This window comes from Sceloporus occidentalis, unplaced genomic scaffold (genome assembly GCF_023333645.1).
Source record: "Sceloporus occidentalis isolate IW3139 unplaced genomic scaffold, rSceOcc1.0.p SCAF_40, whole genome shotgun sequence".
Lineage (NCBI taxonomy): Eukaryota > Metazoa > Chordata > Lepidosauria > Squamata > Phrynosomatidae > Sceloporus > Sceloporus occidentalis.
In genome coordinates, this window is record NW_028317020.1 from 6,386,385 (window position 1) to 6,398,920 (window position 12,536).

Here is a 12,536-nt window from a genome sequence, read left to right on the forward strand (position 1 = left end):
GCTCACACACTGAGAACTGCTCGATGTATATAGAAAAAACAAATCAGATTTTTTTATAAAGGAATATTGCCTACAGTTTGGTTTTATAATATATGCAGAGAATGTCATATTTTAGTACAAATTCTCTTTTTTAATGTAAAGCCTCTGGAATAAAATATTTCTATGACGTTTTGGGTTTTTTCTTTTCTTACCTTTTCTCCACATTCACTGCTTTCATCATTCTCATGAAGTGACATTTATACATCTTTCACTTAGACATGTGGCTTTATATTTGCTAAATATGGTGTTTATAAACATGCCCCTGGGGGCCGGTATTACTGTGACTTGTGATTAAGCCATTCATCTCATTAACATTACTTACTGTATTATGAAGGGCCAACTCCCATACGCTTTTCCCGCACGTAGGCCAGATTTCTCCACGTATGATGAAATGTAACTTACTATGCATTATTCAAGACAACTTTACAACAATAGCTACACTACAGGGGTAAACTTTAATACAGGATGTGTACAATTACTCAGGAAAACAACATTTTCAATTCAGGACCCATAGTTCACATTTTATTAGTTTGTTCCTATTTATGAACAAGATGGTACAAAAAATTTGGCAGATTATTTTCATAATGGTTTTCCTCTAAATTTACAATGATTTTGTTTCTTTTTTTTTTCTCAGTCAGATCAAAGCAAGTAGCTGGTAACAGATCGGTATCTGCCCAACCTTTCATTAAAAACAAAAATATCCTTGTAGTTTTATATGCTGCCCTGGACAATGTAATGGTCACTTAAGCATGAATTTAAATACGGACAAAAACTAAACAGCAGAAAAGCAAATTAACAGCGAGGCCTGGTCATTCTCACCCTAACAGAGGGATAGAAACCAGGCTCAAGCTAAGGTTAAGACGCCATCTGTACTAAATCTTTAAAAATGTTGATCAGTTCATATTGACGACAGATTGGCGAGAAGAAGCCCGAAGCGATAGGGGGGGAAGCGAGGCTGGTTAACGCAATATACAGTATGTACAGACTCTTGTTAATCAGTCCATAAGGTAGGCACTGCAATTGTCCTTTCCTAGCAGACGCTCTGGACAGGAGTGACAAGGGGGACGACAAGAATCCACGACACCTTCTTGGCACAGCAGTGAAAAGGTGCCCGCGCCTCTCGATAGAAAACCTGGAGTATTTTTTTTTTTTTTAAATAAACAGCACAAGATTGACAAAATGCCCCAACCCCTGAAAAGCTGGGCACTGCCCGTGGCACAGGTACTCTTTATCCCAGGAGCGAATGTTCGGACCGAGAGCAGGCTCTCTGCGGCGTGCCAGCCCCCTAGCAGCACCGCTTCTTCCTTTTACTGTTTTTGGTTAATTTGACCACGTCGTTCTGTTGTTGCTGCTGCTGCTTTGCCAAGTTCTCTTTCTTTGCTTTCAAGACTAGCTCAGTAATGCAGTTAAACATCTAAGAAATATACAAAAGAACACAAACAACATCAAAGTCTAGTCCTAGTTTTAATCTTGCTTGAAATAAGCATTAAAATGAATTGCATACATTAAATCTCTGTCTCCATTGTGAGCATCAGTATTACCCACTAGCCCCAAGCTAAACTTAGGTTTAGAGAACGGTTGCTTGAATAAAGTGCATTTTCCTGCCTAGAAGTTCAGAATCTACCAATGGTTCCAGTGAAAGTGAATAATAAACTCATCACACACAGGGCAAAAAAATTAATGGGGGCTACTTTTTCATGCTCTGAGGCTACAATGCGTAAAAATAATGTTTACGCGATTTGAACTCCTGTTCAGAAAACCTCATCAAGAGGAGGTAGACAAATGAGCATATGAGACTATGAGAGAGAAGAGAGGACAAGAGTCATTCTCCGCTTTTGTACAAAAAGATATGCGAAGAGCAAAACAGCATCTTAATAATGACCGTTTTCAATGGGCAATAAAATGCCTTGGTGAAGGCATCAGTAATCCATGTGTAACAGTATGAAAGGCAATTTAACTAGGTTAACAATAGATTACATTTGTGTTAAAAATGTAACCGTGAAGATTCGCACCTCTTCAACATTGATGTTTTCTTTGGCGCTAGTCTCGAACAGCTGAATATCCATCTGCCCGGCAAATTTGAAAGCATCTTCTGTCTCCACCACTTTCCGGTCAGGGTCATCATTCTTGTTACCCACTAAAAGAAAAGAAAAAATTAGAAATGTTGAAGACGCCATTACTTCATTTAACCCCTTGACTGCTGACGGCATGGTGCCGTCGCTAGCAGTCCCAGTCAGGTGCTAACGACAGCACCATGCCGTCACTAGCACTCTCCTACCTTTATGGAGGTCTGTGGACCCCCATCACCACCTACCCCGGCGATCTGCCCCTCACACTGAAGGGCATCACCGGGGCCACCCGATCCGGCACGCGCAATGACACGATGACGTCACCACGCAACTTTATTAATAACTGACAATTGTCAGTTAAAGCGGTATGGGGGCATGCTGCTTAGATGCCTGTATCTCTTGTGAAAAAAGAATAAAAAAATATTAAGTAAAAAAAAAAAATTTACAAAAAAAGTAAAAAAAATGATTTGGGGGTCTCTAAAGGCAGATAAATAAAGATCAAAATTGCCTAGAGACCCCCAAATAAAATTATCTAAACATAAACTAGTTTAACTTTAAAAAAAAAAGTTTAAGTATTCTAGCTAAATAATCACTGTGATAGCCACAGTGATCATATAGCTATGAAAAGTCACATTCCCTTTTAAAAAATGGCCGATACTAAATTTTAACCCCATGATCCCTTTGATCATGGGGTTAAATTTAGCCAATGGTAGAGGGAGGCAATTTTTGAAATCTGCAAATATTATTAAAATCAGCCATTTAGCCCGTGTGGTACGTGAGTAACCATCTCATGCCTGGAGCTCCTTGCATTTTTACTGCAAAACTTATTTTTGCTGTAAAAGTGATTTTTTTTCTCTCCCTTTACCATCATTTCTTTGGGATTGTAAGGGGAAAGCATGGTGTGTGCGTCTGTAAGTGAATGTATGGAAAGTATGGTGTGTGCTTCTGTGAGTGAATCTATGGAAAGTATGGTGTGTGCTTCTGCGAGTGAATGGCGAGTAATTAGGGTTGAAGCCTTGACGTGGCATTACTGCTCACGTAACAAGTTAAATTATGGCGCAAAAACTACACCCCTTGGCGCATCAAATGAGGGGCTGCATGTGTTTTTAGTACAAACCTGGAGTGTGCAAGACACAAATGAACATGTCGCTATGGTTAGAAAAAACATTTTCTAGCCAAAGCGACAAATTCCATCATTATTTGTGCACTCAACTTTTGTCCTAGAAATACATGTAGCCCCTCATTTGAAGCTCCAAGGGGTGTAGTTTCGTGAAATGTGTACTTTATGTACCCTAATTTAACTTCCCAGATGTCTAGACCACTTTAACTTCAGATATGGCAGATTGGAGAATCTTGTCAAAAATTGTCTTAAAACATTTAGGGGTAGTGCCTGCAATTAGACAGCTCTAGACAGCTGGAAAGTTAAATTATTGTACATAAAGTATACATTTTCAGAAACTACACCCCTTGGCGGATCAAATGAGGGGCTGCATGTATTAGTAGCACAAGACTGGAGTGCGCAAGACATAAATGAACTTGGCGCTTTTAATTACATTTTTTATTTTATTTTTATAAGTGTGATATTCATTTATTTGTTGTGCACGTCAGATTTGTGATACAAATACAAATAAGACCTCATTTGCTGCGGCTGGGGGTGTAGTTTCTAAAAATATATAGCTTTGTTGGCATATTTTAACATTTTAATTGACGGCAGCCATGCATTACATTTAAAGATGTCTTTTGTGATAGTCTAATAAATTTAACTTTTAGCAATAAAATATTAGAAAAACACAGTCTACTGTTCTCAATGTCTGTTTATTTTAGACCGGTTACCTACTACAAATATTTAGCAGCACAGCTTTTGATATTAGAGTTTAGAAAAATAAAATTACAAACTAGTTTTTATTGAGTTGGAAGTGAAAAATTAAACTTTTTTCCCATTTTTGGCTATATTTTGCAAACCTGAGACATACACATATAATCTGCTGGGTGTGCTGAAAAAAAACAATATATGGTTTGTATAGTTTATTCCCAAGAAATTTACTTATAAACGCCTTTAAACGTGAGATGCACCAAAATGCCAAAAACCAGCTTAGCACCAGGGTGGGAAATGGCTTAGCAGCCAAGGGGTTTAATTATTTCTTAGTAAGAAAGTCTCCAAACTCACCTAATATCCGACATACATCGTCACAATTTTGATTTATTTCATGTAACCATCTTTTGACGTTCACAAAAGATTCCGCACTGGTCACGTCATAAACAACAATAACGCCGTGTGTTCCTCTGTAATATCTGCAAGAAACAGAGGTGGTCAGTCAAGAAGACCGCAGGAAACATATCGACAGAGATCTATTTATCAATGTTGGTGGCAAGACATAGACCCTATAATATCACAAAATGTACAGGAATAGGGACACAGTTAAGGATGGGCTGAAATAAGAGAAGCATCCAAGTACAAGCAGGCAGCAAAGGGGAAGGTTAACCAGGCGCTGAGGCTGAAAGTAAAAAGTGATCTGGCAAACAATGCTAGATGCACCCACTGACAGAACTGGTTACAATGTACTGCAGCATGGACATTTTAATGCGTTGGCCACCTTTGAAGCCACGTCCTGCTTGAGGCTTCGTTTAATGATATCACTTCCTACATGACATCGCTAGGAGGCTTTCTCTTGTCGCTCTGACATTGTTCAGTCTAGAAAGGTTCCAAACACACACACAATACCCGGACATTTGACTTCCTTTACAAGCTTTCCTAGCAGCTGACACATACGTGGAGGTGATGGTTCGAAATCGCTCTTGACCCGCAGTGTCCCAAATCTGGAGCTTCACTTTCTCCCCATTGATTTCGACTGTCCGGATTTTAAAGTCAACTCCAATGGTTGTGATGTAGCTGCCTAGGAAATGAAAATAGATGATAAAGTCGGGTGGGTAGACAATCAAAAAGAGTGCATCTGGTTGTTGACGGAAACCTCTTCTCGTGTGTCCTTCAAAACGATGCAGGTAATATTGCCGTTGTAATGAAATACCCTTGAGTCAGCAAGACATTTATATTAATAGAGAAGTCATATCTATATTGTAACTACTGTAAGTGTCCACAAGTCTTCAGATTCTTAAGTCAGTATTTGTTTCTGTAAAGCATAGAATTCTTTTTTTTTGGGGGGGGGGGCACATTTATCCATATACTAAATGATGGGGGTACACAGCAGAGTGAACATACCTGAAAATGTGTTGTCAGCAAATCTTAGAAGTAAACTACTTTTTCCAACACCTGCAAGGGAAGAGAGAACAACTGATCAAGCTTATGTGTTGATTTACACATTGATAGTAAATTACCTCCTTTAGGTCCTTGAAATAAAGCAATATATACAACATAAAATGTAATATATATATATATATATATATATATATAGCAAATTATCTTAATTTGGTTTCAAAATCCTTGTATTATATATTGAACCTATATTGTTCAGTTGATGATTGGTTCGGGCTTTGCAAGGGAAGTTGATGAGACTGGAGTGGGACTTTAGGACACAAAACACTTTGCAGATACTACAGAATTCCAAAAGGTGGAAGCCATCAGTAAGGTAACTGTGTCGGAGCAGTTTCGGCTTTTTAGAGCGCAGGTTTTCACTTTTGTATTTTAAAATAAAGGATGCAGTGCACAATTTAATACACACACATATTCACACAAACAGGCATATAACGCATGGTTTGGGGCCTCAACCATGCGCCCGTTTGTTCGAGGTGACATCACAAGATTGGCGTAACGCACGGTTGCCCTAAAGTCACCATCGCTAAATATTCCCTGATATCAGCTCCACGTTTTGCTCCTAGAAGCTTGTGATACGCTTACAAACTACTGACTTTAGGCAAAAAGCTGGAGCGCATAGAACGACCTGCTTCGAGTAGGGATTAAATCCCGTAATTCCCTCGCCACCTGTCAGCACACCTATTTGGAACAGCACCGGCACCCAACAAGCACAACGAACAATAGTCAATAGTCAAGTCAACTCTACATGTTAATACGTTATGTATTTGCAAAGGGGAATAATCATTTTATAATTGCTAGTAAGACGGAACATTAAATCAGCCCAGAATGAAGGGCTCCATATTGAAACACAAAGGGCACAATAAGAGCTACAAGCATCGCTCACTCCAAGAATGAAACCTTAAAATAACAAAACTGCTGAACCACGGAGATGAACAGAGCAGCGCAACACAGAGGAGGGAAAAGACACGCGGGTGCTCTAAATATCACTACATAAAACCCTTTTGCCCACTTGACATGGATGAACACAGGCATGCCCACCACAGACATGTACAACGGCATTGCCTGCGCACAGACGCCGGGGGCGATCATACAACATGCCAGGAGAAGGAAACTATAATGGGACCATCAAGCCTGAAGAAATGGAGCCAAACAGTACTGCTAAGTGATTCACTGGGAAACGCTTTACCAAGAAGAACAAGGATGAAGGGAGGGAATTGCGAGAAAAGGATTGTCTGTTCATTTGACCAGAGTCACTTATGGAAAACCTATAATGAACCCTGGATAATGTGGGGGGGTTTTTTCTTGGTACCCAGATAAAGGGGACCCCTAGTCATCCAATTCACAATAAAGTGCTTATGGGTGTTGGGGAGCAGAAGGCTATTATAGCATCATCGACAATAAAGAACACCTTTTGCTTCTGTAAGTCAAATTGTTATGTTATATACTACTTGTTTTGTCCTGTCTACCCATTGTACAGCGCTACGGAATTTGATGGCGCTATATAAAACAATAAATAATAACAGCCATCTCAAGCAGTTCTTTCCCTCAAGTATAAAGGAGACCCTCCATGCCACAGAATGGACAATCTGCTGGAAACAATGAAAGCAGACTCTGATAGAACCTCCAATTTAACCCATTGAAGAATTCTTCTTGGTAATGGTGGCAGTCCAAGCTTTAATATACACCATGCCTTAGGAAATCTAGTGCCAAACCTGGCCGACCACAAGAAGGAAGGCAGCCATAACCATATACAATGGAAAATATGCCCAACATGCATCACAACAGGTCAATTCCAATGGGCACATTTTCTACTGGCGCTGTTCTCCTTAATAGCTGCTTTCCTGATTACATTTGCTATAATGATATCTCTTGACAATACATTAACTCTGCTGTGGGTGGATAGAGTAAGGGTTTGGCTCGTTAATCTGCTCAACTCCACGCCTACTGGACCATGTTCCAGCGATCACAATATGGACAGGGAAGAACCCCAGGAAGCGAATGAATAATCATGTCTTCAGAGGGTGCCAACCAGAGCCTACAATCTCAACAAACACATATTACTAAACGGTGACCACGACTAAAGAGGCAAGCACTGCATCTTTCCCGTGGCCCTAAGAGACAGGCAAACACAGAGAAACATAGCTTTAAATAAGAGGTCAAAACCAGGCCTTTCAAAACTACACAATGTAACGCCCAAAGTTCTTCTTTTATAAGCAAGTTTATAGCCATCACTGTTTGGGTACAGCTGGTATGAATGAAGAACAATGTAATCAGAGCGCTATTGTTTCCAAGTAATGAGCTATTTTACCTTATGAAAATGGAAATATCTGGCAAAAAGGGGCAGAACTAATCACATTGGTCAGTTTTCTAATCCTGCTCTTATATCCATCCTTCTCACTTGCAGCACAGGAACAATAACTTAAAGGGACATTTCAGCCATCATATGGGGTTTGATGCATAGCATAACTGTGTGGCCCCTTTAAATGCCTGCAGTGTCCCCATTCCAGATGCATGGGGGGATTCTGCAGACCCCTTCCTGTAATGACCCCCCCTCTCAGTTATCTGCCGTACTAGAGACGTGTTTGGACGTTTCTGGGGGCTTTAATGTCCACCATGCAAGTGTGCGGGAAGCAGCAGCCAAACAATGGAGTCAATTGCCAGACCACAGGGGAGGCGATATGCTGCAGCTTCTAGTAAAACCAATTCATTTTGATTTAATGAATGTATTTTAAGGTACCTACAGAGTATTTTAATGCGCATCCATTGCTCAGGAGGCTACATGGGGCACTGGAGGGTCCCTTAAACAAAAGGGTAAGAATTTAGTTAATATAGTTAAGGTAGCTTTGCTTTCAATCACTGTACGATTACTGGGATGCCAGTATGGAAGGTTACACACCTTTTGAATATTTGATATTTATTACATTTACAATAGATTGTGAGCTCACAAGGGCAGGGTTATGCAATAACGTGGGTTACTTTCACTCTCCCCTATCGCATTAGTGTTATGGAGTCACCCGGCGCTCTAACTAAAGTGACACCAACACAACGAAGCCAAACACAGTTGTGACAATAACACTAGACTATTAACTAAAAGCCGAAATCCTAAAAACATTGTCTCTCTGTAAATAAAGTTCATCTCATTTGTTACAATATTCCCATTTTATCAAAAGCCATTTCAAGAGAAAACACTAAAAAAAAAACTATGAGATGCCAATAAATGCCTTTATCTGATGGGGGGCAGAACTTACAGTCAAACCCCCCTCTTTTTGTACCTTTATGTTACACTCCATTTTGGCCATTGTCAGTTTTAAAGCTCTTGTAATGCAGCATTCGGCTGATTGTAACAGTGTTATAGTGGATGGGGACAGTCATCAGCAACTGCTTGTTAGTTCAAGGTGAATTTTATAATTTAAAAAATGTTTTAATTCCTGTTAGTAGCAGCAATTAGAGTGCAAGCTCTTGGGATCAGATCTCATTACACTAGAGAAGAGGAAACTATTAGAGCAAATGAGGTATTCGGCAGTATAACCGGGGCGAGCTTTCACTTGGTGAGCCGCTGTATACCTTTATCACCGGCAATAAATGTGATGATCAGTGACTATCACAAGCTAGGCCTGGACATTAGACCGGCCGGGATTTATTACAGGTTACAGGGCGGCTGACATGACAGGAAACCGGCCACTGGCACTCCCGAGGCTCTGCAGCCCACTCCCAGTGTGTTCCTTTCCGGTACTGACCCATTGGTCTCTACCATTCAGGCCCAAGCAGAGCCAACCCTCAGCACCCGCTCTCACCGCTGTCTCCGATGATAAGCAGCTTGAAGAGATGGTCATAGTCCCGGGCCATGGCGGAGGCCTGTGCAGCTGGTGGGCCGGGTCCCGGGGTCCGCGCGCTCCGCTCCGAACGAATCCGCTTCCCAGACAAACAGCCGGAAGTGACAACCAAGACCGAGCGTAGCAGGCATGCGCGCACCCCGCCCCTGGCAGCCCCACCTGTGCGCGTGCTCCGATGCCTCCATGGAGATTGCGCGCGCCGCGAGATCCGCCATCTTGTGTCACCCCACCGGCAGAGGGCGGGGAATGCGATTGAATGGAGTTTGGTCGGTTAGCGGAATATCCGCAAACTACCTTAACATACGTGGAACGAACCGCGAGGACATAATGTACTCACCGACTCTGTCATTGTCAGAGGGATAAATAAAGGCTACTTTGAATCATTGGTCCCCTTAGTCTTCTTTAGCTCAGTATTGAGTGATTGATAACATGTAAAATGGGGTTTGGATACATTAATTCAAATAGCACAGTGTGGGGACCAAAAACACCTTGGCTTTCCCTGATGGCCTTGGTTTAAAGTGTTAAAGAGTTCATCTAGAGCGTGAGCAGGGCCCCCTATACCTGTATAGGTAATATATAGGTTTCTCAAATCTGCGTACAATCTTGCTGCGATGTAACGAAAGGATGAGTATGGTGACCGCATCGGCCATGTTTTCCAGGACACATCATTTCTACATATTGCTGACCAGCACAGATAAAATGCTGCCCTGCAGTATGTGGGATGTATAGACTTATAGAAGGGAACCAATTAGTTATGCAAATCCCATACATAAGAATGACGTGTAGTGGAAAACATGGCCGATGTGGTCACCATAGATAAAGCATTAAATTGGTCGTAGAATATTGTAGGTGCAAATTATCCCGGAACCTGCAGCTAAGGCAGCGGCCTAGAGCCCCCTTTGCTCTTGGCGAGAAGACCACAATTATTTATTTTGTGACCCCAATAAAAAACTGGATCCATCTACGTGTAAACATGTATTACTGAAAAAGTTGAATATATAATTACGTAAGTAGCGTATAGAGCCGTGTCACCGTTAGAAAAGTAATTGCCTGTTTTGGGGCAGTTGAAACGTTTTGAAGACCTATATTGTGTAGATTTTTTGCGGTGCTGTGAAAAAGTATTTGCCCCTTTCACGATTTCTTCTATTTTTGCTGATTTGTCACATTTTAATAATTCAGACCATCCAACTCATTTTAATATAAAACAATGTAAGTAAACACAAAATGGAGCTTCTAAATGAACATTTCATTAATTGATGGTAAAGATTCATCAAAACCTATAACACCCATGAGAAAAAGGTATTGCAATCAAACTTATGCGATAACTGCCAATGAGTCTTTTACGTGGCTGCGGAGGAGTTTTTGCCTGGTCTTCTCAGCAGAATAGTCCATGGTTTCAATTGAGGACTTTGACTAGACTACTCCAAAACCTTCATTTAGTTTATTTTGAGCCATACAGAGGTTTACTTGCTCGTGTTCGGATCATTGTCCAGCTGCATAACCCAACTGAGCTTGGGCTTTAGGTCAGGAACCGATCACCGGACATTCTCCTCCAGGATTTTCTGGTAGAGGGCAGAATTCATGGTTCCATCAGTTATGGCGAATCGTCCAGGTCCTGAAGCAGCAAAGCAGCCCCACACCATGACACTACCACCACTGAGTTTGTTGGTATGATTTTCCTGTCATGGAGCGCTCTGTTCCATCTTTAATTTCAAAGAAAAGCCAGCATTTTCTACCAAGATAGGAATGTGAGCAGTCAATTAGACAAGGCGTTCTGGAACATGTATCATCATATGCGCTCCATGTCTTGCTATCGATAGACCCGTATAAATGTGAAGCCTTCTCCACTCAGATCAGCCCCCATATGTATTTATTTACATGACTCAATGTTAAATTATATTTCCTGCTTCTCTGTAAGTATAATAAAACAAAGGTTTATAGAAATGACTTCGTAACCCTTTCCAGACTGAAAGATGTCAATGACTTTGTTTTTTAATTTCTTGCTTCACTTAGCAGGACAGGTTCTATTTAATCGATGTTTAGACCCAACAGGGCTGCCATGGGTGTGTCTAGCGAAAATGAACCCAATTATCAGCGGCTAATATTGTTTTAAAGCACCGTATTAGTGTTACTTTTATAACCATAAAGTCACACCATCGACATGCATTGCCAGGCATCACTCCCCCAAGGAAGGAACAGCATCACTTTGAGAGGCAACTTAATTCCAGGCCCAAGATGGTGACACACAGGCATACCCGAAACATGAAACCTTTAAAGGACAAACGGACGTGCCGGCGTCATGCGGTTAAGCTTTCGTTCTCGTGAACTGCACGTCCGTAAACACAGGAGCTGTTGTGTTACCGGTATGACCTTAAAGCAGGTACATGTCTGTAATGAAAGTTTAAACAGCCGGGAGCAGAGAGGTTTTTTATTGCTATTTCCATGCTGCTGCTGTATTGGTTCTTCTGCATTCCATTTAACTTTTGTACATGTGCCGAGACATTATATTTTGCTGACCCCTTTTTACATTTGGATTGCCCACAATAGTCAAAGGAAATCGCATAATGAAATATAGTTGAGATATACATGATACAAGTGTCCATTTAAGACTGCAAAACCTCTGTTAATTGCTTTTGAGACGAGAGAGAACATCTGAGTGCTGGTATTGACCGTTGGGATGTAAGAATAACCCTAACATAAAAGAGAATATTACTGGAAAAAAATTCCAAGAGCTCCTATTGGGGGCAACGATCTTGGCGTTCTGTTTTATATTCATCTCTATGGATGTATCATTTTGTGACGCCTAAAAAAACGGAACATTATCCAATGTGAAGTACTTGATGGTGATCGCCTGTGTTTAAAGTACTTATTTTTAACTGAGGTGGTGGATAGAGTAAGTGGGACAATATCCCAGCAGAAGTGGTAGAGGTTAATTACAGTGAGAAGATTCAAACATCTATCAGACCAAGGACCTATTATTTGATTTATTACAACAGCAAAGATGTGCTGATGGGTTCTTATCTGCCCAAAACAATTTCTTCTCCTTCCCAGCCCAATATTACTGTCAAAAATACTGATCAGATGATTTTGCTCCTTCATAATGGAAAGTGAAATCGGAGAAGCTACCATCTCTGAATATCAGACATCCAGTGGACTCCAAGTTGCTTTCAACGCAGGGGTTTGAAGCACAATATAAAATAAGTCTGTCATATGTACCTGGTGGGTCCAACTCCAAAACTGAATAGACCCTGACAAGTTCAAAAACTGCCAATAAGCTACATTGACTGAATATTAAACCGCTGGACACACTATCAAGATTTAACA

The 12,536-nt window shown here is 40.9% G+C and overlaps 1 protein-coding gene across 1 annotated transcript; it reads right to left on the bottom strand.

The window, feature by feature from the left end:
* Positions 1–1,324: 1,324 nt before the first annotated feature.
* On the bottom strand, positions 1,325–9,225 carry RAB35 (RAB35, member RAS oncogene family). The gene is made up of 6 exons (XM_089489596.1): positions 9,174–9,225; positions 5,326–5,376; positions 4,879–5,002; positions 4,276–4,400; positions 2,052–2,176; positions 1,325–1,453 (listed from the first exon to the last, which is right to left on the bottom strand). Exons 1-6 carry the CDS (start codon positions 9,223–9,225, stop codon positions 1,325–1,327), a joined length of 606 nt encoding a protein of 201 aa, XP_089345722.1.
* Between the last annotated feature and the right edge of the window lie 3,311 nt (positions 9,226–12,536).

What these genes read in the sequence shown, in the direction of transcription:
- RAB35 (XM_089489596.1), bottom strand. Translation starts at nt 9,225, where the DNA reads ATGGCCCGGGACTATGACCATCTCTTCAAGCTGCTTATCATCGGAGAC. An exon ending in TTTCGAACCATCACCTCCAC is followed by an intron (nt 4,401 to 4,878) that starts GTATGTGTCAGC and finishes TGTTTCTTGCAG; the next exon opens with ATATTACAGAGGAACACACG. An exon ending in AAAACATCAATGTTGAAGAG is followed by an intron (nt 1,454 to 2,051) that starts GTGCGAATCTTC and finishes TATATTTCTTAG; the next exon opens with ATGTTTAACTGCATTACTGA.